The sequence below is a fragment of the Carcharodon carcharias genome, chromosome 4 (genome assembly GCF_017639515.1).
Source record: "Carcharodon carcharias isolate sCarCar2 chromosome 4, sCarCar2.pri, whole genome shotgun sequence".
In the NCBI taxonomy this organism is placed as follows: Eukaryota; Metazoa; Chordata; class Chondrichthyes; order Lamniformes; family Lamnidae; genus Carcharodon; species Carcharodon carcharias.
The window spans coordinates 167,182,255-167,201,804 of NC_054470.1; the positions used below are offsets into that span (position 1 = coordinate 167,182,255).

The 19,550-nt window shown below is 43.8% G+C and overlaps 1 protein-coding gene across 29 annotated transcripts in view; it reads left to right on the forward strand.

Moving 5' to 3' along the window:
* The window catches only part of LOC121277508 (sorbin and SH3 domain-containing protein 2-like), a 315,758-nt gene that overhangs the window by 177,794 nt on the left and 118,414 nt on the right, over positions 1-19,550 (forward strand). For 20 of the 29 annotated variants that reach the window (XM_041187079.1, XM_041187087.1, XM_041187081.1 and 17 more), the window contains 3 exons: positions 1,243-1,710; positions 4,123-4,264; positions 11,358-11,527. In XM_041187079.1, the coding sequence (XP_041043013.1) occupies positions 1,243-1,710; positions 4,123-4,264; positions 11,358-11,527 (780 nt within the window). The remainder of the gene's footprint in view (positions 1-1,242; positions 1,711-4,122; positions 4,265-11,357; positions 11,528-19,550) is intronic. The other 9 variants (XM_041187095.1, XM_041187100.1, XM_041187103.1 and 6 more) reach the window with 3 other exon arrangements.

The window sequence follows — 19,550 nt, forward strand, 5'->3', positions numbered from 1 at the left end:
GTCTAAAAGGTCCCATCATGCAGACTTAGGGTTTATGACTCCTCTGAAGGTCTGTGAACCACGACTCTTTTAAAAAAACCTGGTCAGACTCCATGAAAATTGTGGAGGAAAAGGACATGCCTACCCCCGTAACGGGGCCAGCCAGGCTGGGAGTGTGGGAGTGTTGGAAGTGGGCTTTTGAATGGAAATCCTGGAATCGGGCCCCCCCCCCCCCCCCCCCCCCCCCAAACACACACACACACACACACACACACACACACACACACACACACACACATAAAGAGCGCATCCCCCCCGCCCACCCCCCCCCCCCCCCCCCCCCCATTTTTATAGGGCTCCCAAGTCGTTCTGACTCGATAAAAATTCAGCCCTGTTAAATGTCACTTTAATTGTAGATACTGGTACAATGAATCTAACTTTGGCAAGCTATATATAACTTTTATTCACAAATCATGATATACGTTAGATGTTTTCACATTGTAAATAGCTGCACCGCTGACAGTCTGGTGTAGATCCCAAAGGATTCATTTACTGCACCAGTTTTAAAAATAAACTTTAATTGCATTGTGGAGAAAAATCTTATGTTTGCAAGGAAATCCACATATTTAATTTCTAGTCACTTGGATGAATAAGCTATCAGTTTTCTATGGTATGAATGTTATTAGATTTTATAAAACGGGAGTCTTATAAAACTCTTAGCCATGATACCTTGGAACTTTCAATCATATATTCTGCAAAAGAAAATTTTGTTCAAGTAAGATTTTATGAACCTGTACATTTGTTTTGGGTTTCACGACACCAAAGTGCCTGTTTTAACAAACAGGAAAATATGTTGGTGTATTTTTTTTTGAATGGATTTGGTGCCTGATTCCTATCTCTACTCAACTGTGTAGTTAGCATATGCCATTAAAAGCATACGAGATCCATGATTTAGAGCAACTGAATGCTGGTCAGCAACAGGCTCTTCGATACTAGTGTAATGTGATAGACCTAATTGTTCTTTTGTACATTTGAAACAGCTTAGAAATGGATTATAAAAATGTACGTGCAAATTCTGTCATAATCACCCTTAACAGCACAATAAAGGCACACAGTGAGACAATGATGTTATTTTGTTTTAATACAATCTACAATCAATGAGAATTAACTGAAGGCATTGTTTGGAAGACTGTTAGATTAATTTTCCCCAGCATTTAATAACTTGTTCTTGTGTTTACACCCATAATATTCTCCCTCCTTCAGCCTGAAAATCAGTCAGAAGAGAAAATGGCATCCAAGATTAATACATCACAGGGATGCCGGCAAATCTTACCAGACGTTGCTGCACCTCTTCTTCTGCTACCTACTAACAGGACTTTTCTCTCACCTCACTATGGTGTGGAGCGAGATCCAACTACCTTGCCAACCTTCGATGACTACATCCCTTCCCACCTTCAGAAGGCCCGTTATCCTACCCTGTCATCTTACAGTTTTCCTTCCCTGACCGCGAATCTTTTCACAAACCCGAATGAAGTTTCTTCGTTTGTTACTGACTCCACTCTGAGTGAATATTCGTCTTGCAACCTAAGTGAGTCCTCCACGGCCATTCTAGATGAGCTGCATACCTGTGGCTACGACACCACGGATCATTCTGACACTCCATCCCCAACCCTGAGTCGGATGTCCGCAATAACTGATGATACAACCACCACCACTACTGCTCCCGCTCATGTAATTACCCTTCCTGTTAACCCACCTCGCTAAACTAGGTGGCATAATTCCAGTAGGGAATAAGCATAACCAAGCCTCTCGTGTTCAAGGTGTCTGCATGTTCTGTATTGTGTTGCTCTTTGCTCATGTGATTCACCTCCTACCTGTGCCACCTGCAATCACTGGTATCTACTAACAGTTTGTCAATTAGATAATGGATGTCCTTTTTTGTTAGTCTGGTTTATTCACATAACTGTGGTGCATCTTATTGTGCTATACAACACACTTTTAAAAAAGGATCTGGAAACAAAGTGGGCCAATTAAAATGTTTACCACGGTTAGGAATTTGCCAAGGTTTTCTGAATTTATGCTGTGTAATTTTTGTTTGTTTAATTGTGATATATGCAACATACTATTTAATGAATCCCTTATATTACAGATACTAAAAACCTAATTCAAATCAAGACTGATCCGAAAGGCTTCTTAAGTCTCACTCACAATATGTGTTTTAACCATTATTTTACCTCAGGATCTTTAGAATAACCATGATCAGTTTGACTAGGGTAAATACAATCAATTTTACCAAGACCTAAACAAACTGTGAAATTACAATGAAAGTTTGCAAACATTTTTAATATGTCAAGGAATATTGGGCCCTTTGGTATCAAAATCTCTTCTTCCGAGTGCTAGAAGCACAGATAAAACTGCTGTGGAAGGTACTGATCTCCATTTTCTCAATGATTTATGATAAATTATAATTGAACTGTGCTTTCTTCTTCTGGTCTATCTTTGTTTATCAATTCTGTGATTCTGTTTCTGTCAAATATCGGAAGCCAGCAGCTTCTGGAAGGAGTCTTATAACAGGAAATCCTCACCATGTTTACCTTGCCACAAAGGAAATATTAAAGAGCTATAACTATTTCTTAATCTTTAAATACTTCTGCGCTTATTGTGCAGATAAACACACAACTATTTAAAGATTAAGAAATTCAGCAACATCCCTGAGCACAGATTGAGTTATATAGCGACCTTTCAGCTCAAGCACATTCTTCTTGAGTTTGACGTCCCTTTGAAGAAATGGCCATGTGTAGAAAGGTTCAAGCAAGAAAGGCTCAAGATAGAGGCAGATACAGATCTACTTAGTTCACTGATGGACCAACTTTCCACAGATAGTCAGACTTTCATAGAGTTTGTTTCTTTAAAAAAAAACCCCTATTTCACCACATCGTAAAATCCCCTCTGGGAATGTTAATTTTGAATTTGGGGAGGCGATGGCGTAGTGGTATTGTTGCTGGACTAGTAATCCAGAGACTCAGGGAGACCCAGGGTAATGCTCTGGGGACCCGGGTTCAAATCCTACCATGGCAGATGGTGGAATTTGAATTCAATAAAAATCTGGAATTAAAAGTCTAATGATGACCATGAAACCATTGTTGATTGCTGTAAAAATCCATCTGGTTCACTAATGTTCTTTAGGGAAGGAAATCTGCTGTCCTTTCCTGGTCTGGCCTACATGTGACTCCAGGCCCACAGCAATATGGTTGACTCTTAAATGCCCTCTGAACTCGGGGGCAACTAGGGATGGATAATATCTCAATGAATATTTTTTAAAAATCTAATACAAACCTTCAAGATTATGCGATGCCCACATCCCATGAACGAATAAAAAAATATTTTGTTAATCTCTCTGCGTTGAAACTAAATCCTTTATTGTTTTAAACCAACGTGATTTTTTTTTAAAAAAGGGAATGAAAGAAGTCAGATGATTTAATGGCACTAATGAATAATGGTGGTGGGCATCTGTAGGTGTGTGGCGTTTAATGTAGAAGAGTGAGTGTTAGGTAAATATACATTTAATGGACAAATGCACAAACACCTCATGTCAAAATCGGTGAAACTCAAGAAAATAACAAAGTTGTGTTTTACCAAATTTCGCAGGCATCTTCGCTGTTTATCCTATTCTAACCCAGATTTCTTTCTGTGGATGTGGTGACTGCATGAGGTGACAAACAACACATTTAGTTGTATTTTCATTGGAACTAATATTCCCTCATTTGGGGATAACTGTTAGCATTGTTGGAACCATAATGCAGTTGACACCAAACTAATTTGGAGAGTGGGAGGTGGGGGAAATTGTTTGACAGAAATGGCATCCCTGCCTGGAAGACTGCAGTTGTGTGTGGAAGCATTGACTGGATGGTTGGAATGCTTTGAGGTGGAGGAAAGCTCACTATATTCACATCAGCAATCTTGATAATCAGATGGCACTCTATACTCACTCTAGTGACCTGTGTGTGTTTCTGTACGTATTAATCACATCCCCACTGTTACCTTTTCTGGATAACAAAGTCTTACGTCGTCCTCTTCTGATAAAAGTAGCGCTAATTAATTGCTGGGCATTCATAATGGTCTGTTTGTTCTTGCTGCACACAGATGGCGGTGAATGGAAATTCTCGCACTGATAGTGGCAGTCCAATGAGTTATTTGCAAAGGCCCTTCTCACCATCATCAGCTTACTCTCCGGCACCTTCAGTAAATCCAAACATTGTTGCAATGCAACACAGCAGAACCATGGGTAAGCTGTTTCTGTGCAATGTTTACTTTGTGCAATTTTGTTAAAAGCTTTGAATTAATCATGTGGCACACAGCTGTCAGTTTAATCTGTAACAATGACCTATATTGTTCAGTGACATTTGCTTCACACACAAAAATGTAACTGTAGTCAGTATTCTTACACGGTTGAAAATCTCAAGGGCACTCGTGTTTGTAATTTTATTACCATAGAATTTATCTAATAAATGAGTAACAGTTTTGGTTAATGTGAAATAGTTAGACTCAAATTTACTCCCACTTTAAAGTTCTAAATAATTAAATGTCAAACGTTGGAATATTTTGTTAAATCATTACTGTATTAACTGTTTTCATGTTCTATGGGTATTTGATTTTTGGTTAATTGATGAAAAGAAAAGCATTTTAAAAAAATTATTCATTCACGGGATGTGGGCTTTGCTGGCTGGGCCAGCATTTATTACCCATCCCTTGTTGCCCTTGAGAAGGTGGTGGCGAGCTGCCTTCTTGAACCACTGCAGTACATATAGTGTAGGTATGCCCACAGTGCTGTTTGGAAGGGAGTTCCAGGATTTTGACCCAACGACAGTGAAGGAACGGTGATATATTTCCAAGTCAGGATGGTAAGTGACTTGGAGGGGAACTCCCAGGTGATGGTGTTCCCATCTATCTGTTGCCCTTGTCTTTCTAGGTGGTATTGGTCACAGGTTTGGAAGGTGCTATCTAAGGAGCATTGGTGAGTTCCTGTAGTGCATCTTGTAGATGGCATACACTGCTGCTACTTTGCGTCAGTGGTGGAGGGAGTGAATGTTTGTGCATGTGGTGTCAATCAAATGGACTGCTTTGTCCTGGAGAGTGTCCAGCTTCTTCAGTGTTGTAGGAGCTGCCCATTCATCCAGGCAAGTGAGGAGTATTCCATCACACTCCTGACTTGTGCCTTGTAGATGTTGGACAGGCGTTGGGGAGTTAGGAGCTGAGTTACTCGTTGCACGATTCCTAGCCTCTGACTTGCTTTTGTAGCCACAGTATTTATATGGCTAGTCCAGTTCAGTTTCTGGTCAATGGTAACTCTGAGGATGTTGATAGTAGGGGATTCAGTGATAGTAATTCCATTGAACATCAAGGGACGATGGTTGGATTCTGTCTTGTTGGAGATGATCATTGGCTGACACTTCTGTGGCGCAAATGTTACTTGCCACTTGTCAGCCCAAGACTGGATGTTGTCCAGGTCTTGCTGCATTTGGGCATGGACTGCTTCAGTATCTTAGGAGTCGCGAATGATGCTGGACATTGTGCACCATCAGCGAACATCCCCACTTCTGACCTTATGATGGAAGGAAGGTCATTGATAAAGCAGCTGAAGATGGTTGGGCCTAGGACACTACCCTGAGGAACTCCTGCAGTGATGTCCTGGAGCTGAGATAATTGACCTCCAACAACCACAACCATCTTCCTTTGTGCTAGGTATGACTCCAACCAGTGGAGTGTTTTCCCCCGATTCCCATTGACTCCAGTTTTGCTAGGGCTCCTTGATGCCACGCTCGGTCAAATGCTGCCTTGATGTCAAGGGCAGTCACTCTCACCTCACCTCGTGAGTTCAGCTTTGTTGTGCATGTGCGAACCAAGGCTGTAACGAGGTCAGGAGCTCAGTGGCTCTGGCGGAACCCAAACTGGGCATCAGTGAGCAGGTTATTGCAAAGCAAGTGCCGCTTGGTAGCACTGTTGATCGAGAGTAGACTGATGGGGGTGTAATTGGCTGGGTTGGATTTGTCCTGCTTTTTGTGTACAGGACATACCTGGGCAATTTTCCACATAGCCGGGTAGATGCCAGTGTTGTAGCTGTACTGGAACAGCTTGGCTAGGGGCGTGGCAAGTTCTGGAGCACAAGTCTTCAGTACTATAGCCGGAATGTTGTCAGGGGCCCATAGCCTTTGCACTATCCAGTGCCTTCAGCCATTTCCTGATATCATGTGGAGTGAATTGAATTGGCTGAAGACTGGCAAGTGTGATGCTGGGGACCTCCAGAGGAAACAAGGATGGATCATCCACTCGGCACTTCTGGCTTAAGATTTTTGCGAGTGCTTCAGCCTTATCTTTTGCACTGATGTGCTAGGCTCTTCCATCATTGAGGATGGTGATACTTGTGGAGCCATCTCCTCCAGTGAGTTATTTAATTGCCCACCACCATTCAGTACTGGCTGTGGCAGGACTGCAGAGCTTAGATCTGATCCGTTGATTGTGGGATCGCTTAGCTCTGTGTATCACTTGCTGTTTATGCTGTTTGGTACGCAAGTGGTCCTGACTTATAGCTTCACCAGGTTGACATCTCACTTTTAGGTATGCCTGGTGCTGCTCCTGGCATGCCCTCCTGCACTCTTCATTGAACCAGGGTTGATCCCCTGGCTTGATGGTAATGGTAGAGTGGGGGATATGCTGGGCCATGAGTTTACAGATTGTGTTTAAAGTACAATTCTGCTGCTGCTCCTCATGGATGCCCAGTCTTGAGTTGCTACATCTGTTCGAAACCTATCCCATTTAGCACGGTGGTAGTGCTACACAACACAATGGAGGGTATCCTCAATTTAAAGGTATGACTTAGTCTCCACGATGACTGTGTGCCGTGGTCACTCCTACCGATACTGTCATGGACAGATGCATCTGCGGCTGGCAGGTTGGTGAGGACGAGGTCAAGTATGTTTTTCCCTCTTGTTGATTCCCTCAGCACCTGCCACAGACCCAGTCTAGCAGCTATGTCATTTAGAACTGGACCAACTCAGTCAGTAGCGGCGCTGCCGAGCCACTCTTGGTGATGGATGTTGAAGTCCCCACCCAGAGAACGTTCTGAACATCACATCTGGTATCTCAGTTGGTCAACACATTTTTCAGGATTTAAAAAAAACCCTAAGTTCACAACGTTGTAAAAACTCCCCCTGAGAACAGTAATCTTGAATTTGTTACTCTCTCTCTCCAGTGGTACTGGTGAAACAAAATCCTTTACCATTTTAAATCCATGTGATTTCCTTTCTTAAAAAACAAAAGGAAATAAAAGATATGAAGAAGTCAGATGATTTAATGGCACTAATGAACGCTGCTGGTTGGGCAGCAGTAAGTTCATGTGCTTTAATGTAGAATGGGGAGCGATGGGTAAACATACATTTAATGGACACATGTACTAACATCTCATGTCAAAATGGGTGAAACCCCAGACATATACACGTTCATCATTTATTATTAGCTAAACCAGTTACCCAAGGAAATAACAAAAGCTTGTGTTTTACCAAATGTCAGGCATCCGTTTATTCTAACCGAGGCTTCTTTTTGTGGATATGGAAGCACTGACCACATGAGGTGCAAACCTGTTTAGTTTTATTCTCACTGGAACTAATATTGCGTCATTGGAGGATAACTGTAATGTCAGCATTGTCAGAACTCATAATGCAGTTGAAAATAAGCTAATTTGGAGGGTGAGGGTGGGATAGGAGTTGTGATAGGAGAAATGGTATCTCTGCCTAGAGGACAGAAAGAGTGATTAAGATTCGATGCCAGAAGACATGCCCACCAACGGTGGGGCGAAGGGAGGTGGAGTCAGAGGAGTGGAAGTTTCGGTTAAGGTTTACAGGGCGTTACAGAAGTAATGAGAGATGATGCTATGAAAGGTTTGAAAACTAGGGGTGAGAATTTTAAATTTGAGTATACTAAAATAGATCATCGAGAACAGGGGTGACTGATGAGCAGGGGTGAGCTGTGGAGCTTTGGATGAGCTGAAATTCATGGAGGGTGCCAGATGGAAGGCCAGGCTGGAGAATATGGATTTGTTTCATCATGATGACGGGAGCATGAGTGTGGGTTTCGGCAGCAGCAGGTGAGCTGAGGCTGGGCCGAGGAAGGGTGACACTTGGGGCAGGATTTTCATGTCGTCGGGCTGGCGCAGTGGGCGGGCCTGGGAGTAGCTGGGGAACAGGCCGTCACCCGCAAGCGACCCCCCCCCCCCCCCCCCATGATTTCACGCTGACTGGCCAATTAACAGGGTGCGCGGAAATGCTCAACACTTCTAGGGTGGGGACAGGAGGAGGGTGAGTGCTGAAGTCAGCGCGGGCACGGGGGAATGTGCAATGAAAGCTCCCTGAAGGCAGAGAGCTGCATCAGGAGCTGAAGAATTTTAAAAACAAAAGTAAAGAAAATGGAATACAGAAAAAAAAATGTCCCCTCATAGGACTCACTCACCTGAACATATCAATAATAAAAATTCTGTCAAAACATCTTTTTAATTAATCTCAGAGACCTCATCCTGCCCATGGATGAGGTTTCCTCAAAAATCCAAAGGCTGCCTGGGTGATTTGCCGCTAGCCAACTCTAAGGTTGGACGGGCAGTGAAAAATTGCTCTTAATTAATACATTAATGACCTTAACAAGCCTATGAATTGTCGGCGGGTGCGCTGCTGACTTTAGTGCGCGCCCACCAACCGAAATATCATGCAAGTGCGCGATGACGTTCGGATGCTCACCCAACATCATCGCATGCTATTTTACGTCCGATCGGGGGAGGGGGGTCTTGCTTTGATTCCCAGTTAACCCAGTTACAGCCCCAATGACACATCCTCTATGATTTATTCAGAGGCCATGCCCCCAGTAGCTGCTGCTCCCATGTGCAGCCTGCAGAGTTCCTTCCTGCACTGGGTTGTCTCCCTGGTGCTGCCTCCGCTGCAGGAGTCACTGCCTCCAGTGCAGGAGGGTTGGTCCTCCTTGCCCAATCGGAGGCCCCGATACTGATGTAGTGTCTTGGCCCCTATCCAACCACAGCTCGGCTTATGGCTCCCGTCTCCTCTCCTGGGACTGAGGGGGAAATTCCAGCCGGCCATGGTCTCGGCAGCTGCCACTTTACACCGCCTCTGCCTCGGCCTATCCGTGACCCTGGCATTACCCAAGCACCCACCCAGAAGGGAAAAAACAGTTTTACTGGGATTTGCAAATTTTTAAAAATCTATAAGACTGGAGCTCCGTTTTAAGGTATGCAATACTGGTTTGGACAACTTTTACAGGTATCCTTCATTTCCAAGTTTTATTGGTTTTCTGTTTTGGGCAGTGATGGAAGAGGCAACGCTGCCCACACCACAGGGGCCTGAGACCCCGGGCTTCTGCTCCACAGGAAGGTTGTTTGCCCTTCCAGAGCAGTGCAGATCCAAGTGGCACCGGCTAAGGTGGAGCTACAGCCACCTACAGACAAGCATGGTCAGTGGCAGTGGCAAGGGGCTGAGCCCTGGGGAAGGTTGTGAAATCTAGGTGTGCGGGAAAAGGACAAGAGTGAGGGAGGGGGTAAGTGAGTGGGGAGAGGATGAGTGGAGTGGTTGGGGAGGGAGAGGCCAAGTGGGTGGCTGGGTGGAGAGGAAAGGAATGAGTGAATGAGGGGTAGGGTTAGGAAGAAGGACTGTTGACTGAGTGTGGGGGAGGGGTCTTGAATAGAGGGACAGCTGAGTGAGTGAGTATGAGGGGAGGGGTTCGGGAAGAGGGTCTGCTGAGTGAGAGTATAGCCTGGTACGTGGGTTGAAAATAGCTTGGTGGGGGGAATGTTATGATCCCTGGAGAGACCTTTTACTTTTAACAAGAGATTCAAACTTCCATTTCATAGTTGAAAGAATGATACGGCAAGATTTTATGCTTTAAAATTTTTACTGTAACAAATGACTAAAAACAATAATGACTAAATACTATTTTCATTGAAGGCAACTTTAAACTACAGGGAGGGACCTTCCCTTTTTATACTTAGCACACATCACACACTCCTTGTAATTACGGCCCACATAACTAGCATTCTACAGTTGCTCCCAGCTTCCAATGGGTTCCTATATCCCTGTTTCAGAGTAGTAACTTCAAGTGACTGTCCCCAGGCACTTGCCTCAGTTTTTGGTGAATGTCTTAAAACCACCACCAGCAGTTAAGCCTGTTCCGATGATTCCTCTTTCCCAATGCCAGAACAAATTTCCCGGAATACATAGAAGGCTGCAGGATGCATCTCTTCAACAAGAGACTGCCCCCCCCCCCCCCCCCCCCCCCACCCCCACTCCCCCGACCCCCACCCCAGTAGCAGCAGGGTGTACCATCTACAAGGTGCACTACAGGAATTCACCATGGTGCCTTTGACAGTACCCTCTAAACCCATGACCAAGGCTCTTTAAACAGCACCTTCCAAACCCCACGACCCCTCCCATCTAGAAGGACAAGGGCAGCAGATACATGGAAACATTACCAACTGGAAGTTCCCCTCCAAGCCGCTCACCATCCTGACTTGGAAATATATTGCCGTTCCTTCACTGTCACTGGTCAAAATCCTGGAACTCCCTTTCTAACAGCACTGTGAATGTACCTACACCACTTGGACTGCAGCGGTTCAAGAAGGTAGCTCACCACCACCTTCTTAAGGGCAATTAGGGATGGGCAATAAATGCTGGCCCAGCCAGCGATGCCCACATCCCATAAATGAATTAAAAAAAGACATGATTTTGCCCAGAAATGATACTATGTTATGCATATTATTTAAAACTTGAAGACTATTAGAGAAATGATTTATTTTTTAATCCATATTTCAAGTATTTTTATGGAGGGGACTTTCCCCTCCATGAGGGCTAAACTCCAGGTGACCTAACTTTGAGTGCAAAATACAAAAATGTTCAACTTGTGTCACGTGGGGGAACAGATTATATTTTACCCAATCCTGATGCTTCTGACTGAAATGTGTTATTGGGTTTGTTTTAAAATCTCAAAGCTGCTGGAGTGAATGGGGCTGTAGGTTTTCTAAGTAAATGTGTTCTTCCTACAGAACTTGAGATTCAAGTTGAGAATGAATTGTACAATAGATGTACTGCAGCAGCAGCAGCAGCAACGAGGCAGACACTAAACCCATTCTTAAATTACGTGGTATGAGGAATTCTGAATTTTGAGTTGAGGAGCCTGAAGCTGACCATATCATAAAGAGGGACAACCAGCCCCGAATGCCCTAATCCACAGAGCACACTTATAACCAGTGTCAGCTCAGTCACTAAAGGATGTGCTTTGTTGATTTTTGTACTTATTTCTTACACAACTTAATATTCCTTTCCTCATAGAGAACCTGAATACTTCACAGCAAAGCAAGTCACTTGGCGCAGATGTCATGAGCATAGAACCGGTTTACAGAACGTCAGAAGAGGAGAAGAAAGTCACGGTAATTAAAGCACCGCATTATGCAGGAATTGGCCCTGTTGATGAATCTGGAATACCTATAGCCATAAGGACGGTAGGAATATCTTTCTCTTTTTCACTCTCTTAATTTTTTTTGGCTCTATCAAGTAACTTTTTTACTGCATGGCCATTACTTCCCAAATTTCTCCTGCTGTTGAATTCTGGTCACGGTTTTAAGCCAAGAAATAATGAGTGGATAAGGTTTACATTCGAGTCTCAATTTGTACATGGCCAAGAAAATTAGAAACGATTCCCTATTGGATATACTAGTGACTATCCATATTAATGACCTCTCATTCTGGTTTGTCCCACAAGTGGAAAAGTTGTTTCCACCTTCATTATCTTAAACCTGTATGGGGTCACCTCTCTGTCTCCTCTTTTTTTCCTCAAGAATCAATTCCCAGTCCATTCAGCTTTTCCTGTTAAGTACACCCTCTTAGATCCGGCATCATCCTTGTTTATCTTTATTGTACCTTAATCAAAGCCTCTGCAATTTTTAAAAAAGTTTAACATAATTTCTCTGCTTTTCAACTCTCCTCCTCCAGATATGAATCGCAGTGATTGTTTGCTTTTTTTTTATGGGCCTTAATAACTTGTGCCTTACCTCACCCAAAGGAGTCCCAGGACTCTATCCAAAGGTGATCCATAAGAATCCACCAAGTTCAGACTTCCTCTTACCTGCCCTAATCCGCATGGTTTGGATTCCACACTCCTGGTCTTCCGTAGTCTCACTTCAGTGGAAGCGGATGGTCAGCTGCGTGTGCAAATTGCGCATGCGCAAACCCAGGCCTGACTCCAGTCCCACTCCCGCATTGATACTTAAGGTTCTGATGCCAGGTTCGGGGGTGGGACTTAGAATTTTTGGCCATTTCTGAGATTTTCACCACGATGGAGAGGCTCTCTGTTGTGGTGAAAATCCAGGCCATAGAGTGCAGTGCTCCACACTAGTGACACTACTGGATGATTTTTTTTTTTTCAGCTTCATGCTATTGCTATCCACACTTAGCTATATAGAAATTTGTTTGCCAACTATTGTGCAAGTTTATTAATGTCTTTCTGTGTGTTGTCAAGTTCTTCCTTTGTGTTAACCACACCTTTTAATTTGGTGTTGTCTGCAAATTTTGAAGTTGTACTTAGAATTCCTCTACCAAAACCAAATTGTAAATTGCGAACAACACTGGTCCCAACGCCAATCCCGGTGGAGCACCACATCCCATCTTTTCCCAGCCTGAGTCATTACCATTAACACCATACTCTCTACTTTGATTTGTAGCCAATTTGTTATCCATTCTGCTATCTGCCCTGTGACTCCAGATGCCCTGATCCTGATCACGAGTTTACCATGTGTCTGATGGGGCAGGATTTTGTTTCCCGTGGGCGGGCACGTGCCTGACCCAAGCAGGCGTCAAATCGCAGGTGATAACGTCGGGCGAGCATCCCGATGTCACCGCGCACTTGTGCGCTATTTCACTCGGCGGGCACGCACAGAAGCCGGAAGTGCCCCCACTGGCAATTAAGCAGGCAATTAAACCCATTAACGGCGCAATTATCCGCGATTTATCATGTCCCGCCCAACCTTATGTTTGGCGGCGAATTGGCCAGGCGGCCTTTACGTTTTTCATCAAACCTCGTCCAAGGGCAAGACAAAATCTCTGTTAGGAAATCAGACAAAAATAAATATCTGTGGACAGCATTTTTATGAGGTATGCTTTCAGGTGCTTGGTTGTGATGCATGGATTTTTATTTATTTATTTATTTTTTGCTGCTTTTTACAGCTTTATTTCATTTTTTGCAGGCCTGCAGCTCCCTGAGGCAGCTGTCTGCCTTCAGGGAGCGCTCTTACAATGCTCGCCCGCGCCCGCGATAACACCGTCACCCGCCCTCTCCCTGCCCCCACCCCGGCGAGCTGAGCTTGTCGGCGCGCATTTCAGCCAGCGTGGAATCGCGGCCGGGAGCCAATCGCGGTTGGGGGTCCGTTTCCCAGCTGCTCCAGGGCCCGCCGATCGTGCATGCCCGGCGGCCTAAAAATTCAGGCCATGGTGTTAGGTTTGAGTGGCTGTGGTGACAAACTTTGTTTAATATTCACTGTAGCATCTTTTAAAAACGAAAACATCTATTTAACAGTGAAGTGTTTTCTTTAGTGATTAAATTTGTAATTTGGTGGAATTGATAGAAGATCCTGACGATGAATGTGGCAGTGAATTTTGATTTCCTCACCTGCTGTCTCTCAGTGGAACCAGCACTTAATTTATAGTTACATCATTAGCCCCGACTGTTTTCTGTAATATCCCCATAGGGAGCTTCAACAATTACGATGAATGTACCTTCTCTATTTCCCTAACAAGAACAGAAAATGCTGGATAAACTCAGCAGGTCTGACAGCATCTATGGAGGGAGAAAAACAAAGTTAACGCTTCAGGTCCCTATGACCCTTCTTCAGAATCTCTGTGCAGAAGAGGCCCTTTGGCCCATCGAGTCTGCACCGATATGTGAGAAACACCTGACCTACCTGCCTAATCCCATTTACCAGCACTTGGCCCATAGCCTTGAATGTTGTGATGTGCCAAGTGCTCATCCAAGTACTTTTTAAAGGATGTGAGGCAACCTGCCTCCATCACCCTCCCAGGCAGCACATTCCAGACCGTCACCACCCTCTGGGTAAAAAAGTTATTCCTCACATCTCCCCCTGCCCCCCCCCTCCCCCAAACCTCCTGCCCCTCACCTTGAACTTATGCCCTCTCGTGACTGACCCTTGAGCTAAGGGGAACAGCTGCTCCCTATCCACCCTGTCCTTGCCCCTCATAATCTTGTACACCTCGATCAGGTCGCCCCTCAGTCTTCTCTGCTCCAACGGAAACAACCCAAGCCTATCAAGCTGAAGAGAAGTGGAAGAAGGGCCTGAAGAAGGGCCATTCGGACTTGAAGTGTTAACTTTGTTTTTCTCTCTCCACAGACGCTGTCAGACCTGCTGAGTTTTTCCAGCATTTTCTGTTTTTGTTTCAGATTTCCAGCATCTGCAGCATTTTGCTTTTCTCCATTTCCCTATTTCTTAAAGAAAATTACATCAGACTATCAAAGCACCTACCTTATTCAGAAATGTGACTGCCATAATTTTTGCAGTTCCCTACTGAAGAAACAGTGCCATCAATTGGTAACATGAAACCCTGTGTAAACGATCAATGCAGTTACATATTTACTATACAAACCAAGGACCCAAGTTAAGGGGAATGGCAGAAATCATAATTTGAACAAGTCCTTCCTCAATGATAGTTTCGCTTTTGTTCCATTCCCCCCCACCCACTAAAAAAAAATTACTTTTGTGAAGTTTATTGCCAATACATAAATACATTGCTGGCCATAGCTGATCAAGCCATTAAGTTCGCTTTGTTTTACATTGCCATCCAATGATATCCCCAAAGCCTTGCTATCATTATCTCTACCTCTGGTATTGCATTGGTATTGCTAATTCCTTAAAAACTTTAATCATCCTGTTAGATGTCAAGAATATGGCCAATGAGGGAAAATAAGAATTGACTTGAACGTTTTCTCTCAACTGAGAAACTGCTTCAGCTCCAGTGTCTTACAGGAAATACTGAGGAAAGCTGAGCTCTGGTCATTCTGAGGTAGAACTGTGTTGTTGCAAAATAAAAACAGAAAATGCTGGAAATACTCCGACCGGGCAGTGTTTGTGGAGAGAGAAACAAAGTAAATATTTCAGGTTGTTGACCTTTCATCAGAACTGGGAAAAGTTGAAAACGGAATAGATTTTGAGCAAGGGGTGAGCGGGAGAAGGACAAAGGCAGGCCTGTGATAGGCTGAAAGATGGGAGAGATTGAATGACAGGAGAGTTAGTTTACCAGGGCCAAAGGGAATTGCGATGGGGCAAGAAAAGAAACCAAGGGAAGAATTTTCGGGTCGGCGACGGGGGCGGGGCCTGCTTACTGGCGTGTAAAATGACGCATGGTGACGTCTAGCGTGTGTCCTGAGTCACCGCGTGTCATTTAGATTGTCAGTTTGGCGGGTGTGTAGCTGAGTCGGCTGCACACCTGCTGAACTGTCAAAGGCCTGTTAAGGCCATTAAGAAAGTAATTAAGGTTGTTAAGAATGCTGCCCGTCCAACCTTAAGGTTGGCGGGCAGATGAAGAGCCCAGGCAGCCTTCACGTTTTTCATGAAACCTCATCCACGGGCGGGATGAGGTTCCATGAAGGGTTTATTAATTAAATAAAAATTTCTGAAAAAAATTAATGGACGTGCCCCAGCTCATGTGACAATTTCACATGAAGGGACATGTCCTTCAATTTTTTTTTCCCTTTCTTCAATGTTTCATAACTTAAACTAATCTCATATGCGCAAAAGAGCGCAGGCCCCGACTCAGGGAATCACCCCTCCCCCCCACCGGCCTGCGCAGGGAGTGCTCAGCGCTTCCAGGCGCGCGTCACACTGGGTGGACCTTGATTGGCCCGCCCACATAAAAAGGCGGCACGGCCCCAATCGAGAGGGAAATTTCTGCCCAAAGAAACAAAAGAAGCATCTAGAGCAGTTGTGCTGCCATTTGAAAGCAAAAATAAGAGAAAAGTGGAAACATGCAAGAAAAGTAAACAAAGTGGGGGTACAGAGTTTATAGTTTGAAATTGTTGAGCTCAGTGTTGAGTCCAGAAGGCTGTAAAGTGCCAAATTGAAAGACAAGATGCTGCTCCTCAAGATTACTTTAGGTTTTGCCTTTAGAGGAGATTCTGCAATTGGGAAGCACTTGCTGAACAATCCAGAGTGCGCTAATAGCTACACTAACAACCACTTTAAGATGATCAGGCAAGCTCATAATATGGCTCATTAACACTTGCTAGAAGTATTAATATGCAGGGACCTGTTCTCTGCAAACAAAAGGAAAATGTTCAAGCCCTGTTCCTTTTTTGAATTACCCAGGAACTTGGGGATCCAGTAGTTCCCTGTTGCTTTCTCCATGGCTATGCCTCAGCCAATCAGTCGATTTGCCCACTTAGGAGCACCCTTTTCCCCTGTAATATAAATTGTTATGATTGTTTGAAATTTGGCGTTCTTGTGTTTGTCTTGTTGAGTGCAAGATGAAAAGCTCTGGCAACAGGTTTCTGTTTTCAGCGATTTTCAAGTTCTGGACTACCAAGTGACTATTTACAAGTACTCCTTTCAATTCAGTCTATTGTATTCGTTGCTCGCAACGTGGTCTCCTCTACACCGGGGAGACCAAATGCAGATTGGGTGACCGCTTTGCGAAACATCTCTGCTCAGTCCACAAGCATGGGCCCAAGTATTCGGTAGCCTGTCATTTTAATTCTCCACCTAGCTCCCACATTAACATCTCTTTCCATGCAGTGAAGCTCAATGTAATCTCAAGGAACAGCACCTTGTCTTTTGATTAGGCCCCTTACAGCCTTCCAGACTCAACACTTGAGTTCAGCAATTTCATACCGTAAACTCTGCCCTGTCCTTTTCTTCGTTTTCCTTTGTGTGCTTCAGTTTTTCTCATATTTTCCCTTTCAGGCAGTGACACCCCTGTTCCAAGCACTTCTTTGTTTCTCTTCTTGTCCCATCACTATTCTCTATGACTCTTCCGTCATTCAGCCTCTCCTGTCTCCTAACCTATCACAGGCCTTTTTGTGCTTGTCCCACTCACCCCTTTCTCAAAACCTATGACTTCTTGAACTTTTCCTAGTTTTGACGGAAAGTCTCCGACCTGTAAAGTTAACTCTCTCCACAGACGCTGCCTGATCTGCTGAATGTTTCCATCATTCTCTGTTTTTATTTCAGATTTCCAGCAGCATTTTGCTTTTTGGTTTGTGTTGTTGTGAAGTTAGAACCAGTAGTTTTTGTTTCCTGCTTCTCTCCTTTTCACTTTGCAAAATTTTTAATTAGTTCTGATGCGTTGGGGGAAAAAACATTATTTTTAAAGGAGCATCTCCTGTTATAGTTCTTTAAATAAAAAAATTTAAAACTACTTCGTCACCCACTTTTTTTTCCTCTCAGTAATATAGTAGCTTATTGATAATAAGCAAGTGAGAACGTTTCTCCAAAAGTCTGAGTTGTAAACAGTCGAGGCTTCTTTAGCCACCTTGGGCAAAATTTCCTGCAAAATTTCAAAAATGAATCAATAGTGTTCTGCCCCTATTCATAAACTCATTAGTACCTCTCGCGTTTACAGTCATCCCAGAGGTTGGGCAAAGACGCACACAACATGATCTATTCTAAACTCTGGAGTACTTAGCATTCTGAACCAAACACTCATGGCATGTTGCACAAGCCACTAGGGTTTTTGTGTCTTTAAAGGGGATAAATTGTCCCTTCTAGGCCACCTAAGTTGTTAGTTCCACTGTTAAGACTGTGTTAGATGAGGAATTGCTGGCAAACCCGCCAAAGCTTTTCCTTCTACTCACTAATTATATCACACAAAGGTCTATCATGGGCTTAAAGGAAGACCCCTGTTTATTAGTTAGCTTATAAAACAAGAAAAATAATTTTTTCACTTTCCTTAGAGTTGTCATTTACAACTTCAAATTGAATGGTGTCATGTTTCAAATGTCTTGAGTTACATCACCGATGGCTCCCTCTCGTTTTATTTTTGTTGTTCGTGTTTCATTCATTTAAGTGCGCAGGCCATTTACATTTTTTGTTTGTGCAGCTGTGCATGTGTGGCTATTAAAGAGGACAACCTGTGCTTGACCTGAGTGGGAACCTCCTGGTTGCCACATAACCACATAGCATAGAGGAAACATTGCACTTCACTCTCTTTCTCTTTCCTGATCCTCCCAACCTCATCAAGCTCAGCTCGTTTCACTAACCAGATATCACAATGTAAATGTATTAGCCTAGTTCAGTCTTCCAAACGCAGTTTTTCTCCGAGGTAAATTTAAGATTAAGGCCACAGTTTGGTATCATCTCTATTTCCTTCCATAAAGGACATTAGTGAACCAGGTTCACTAATGTCCTTTATGGAAGGAAATCTGCTGTCCTTACCTGGTCTGGTCTACATGTGACTCCAGACTCTCAGCAATGTGGTTGACTTTTAAATACCCACTAAACAAAGGGCATTCGGGATGGGCAATAAATGTTGGCCTAGCCAATGATGCCCACATCCCATTAATGAATAGAAAAGACAAATCCTTTCAGTTGTTTACTGTTTAATTTACTTTTGTAAATTGTTCCTCCCTATTCCATTTTTCACTCTCTACACCCCTTAATAATGCAATGGAGGTTTCTGCTCCCAACTCCATCCATTATTGCTCTCAACTCAGAAACACACAGGAGCAAGCCCTTCCCCCAGTGTTCCCCTTTGCCCACTATTGCCTAATCCCTTGGCAGCACAGTTGAGATTGGAAACTTGCTGTGATGGGAATTGGGAGTGCTATCCTCTCTCCTGACATTTCTCCCATTTCAACCCGTTGGATTCACCAATACTGTCTTCATTCCTGTTCCAGATGGGACAGCACAAAGGCCTGGGACATCAATTGTTTCTATGGCAACCATCATTCTACTTTGTTGCTTGCCTGTAAAGGAGTGGCTGGAAGGAGGCTGTTCTTGCAGAGCATATCTTTACCATGAAACACTCCAGTTAAAACTAAATGGGGCCTTTAAATGGCTCAAGTTCAAATGACAGTTGAGAGTGGGTTTTCCAATCGGTCCTCTAAATAGAATCCCGGCCTCTCCCCCTGACTCTGTCCTGCTTACGGCAGGAAGATTAGAGATGCTGATATTGGGACAAGGAACTTTTTCCATCCCAGGCAACTAGTCAGTATCTGCCACCTTGTGGTCAGCCTCAGTGAGATTGACAGTTAATACTGAATTAGGGACAGTTTTCTGTCAATGATGCATGTTCACAAGGAACTGGATTGTGACTGATCAGATTTATTTCCTAAGACCCTACAACAGAGAAAACATTCATCACAGCAGCCTAGGCTGTTGCATATGTAACACTTCCATATTTCTATTTTTGCACTCCCACTTTGACAGCTATTGTTAACTTGATTCTCTGTTCTAATGTGTGTAATGATGCCCCTGGATTTAACCAATCTGTATCTATTACAACCTGAACAACTGTGTCTGCTAT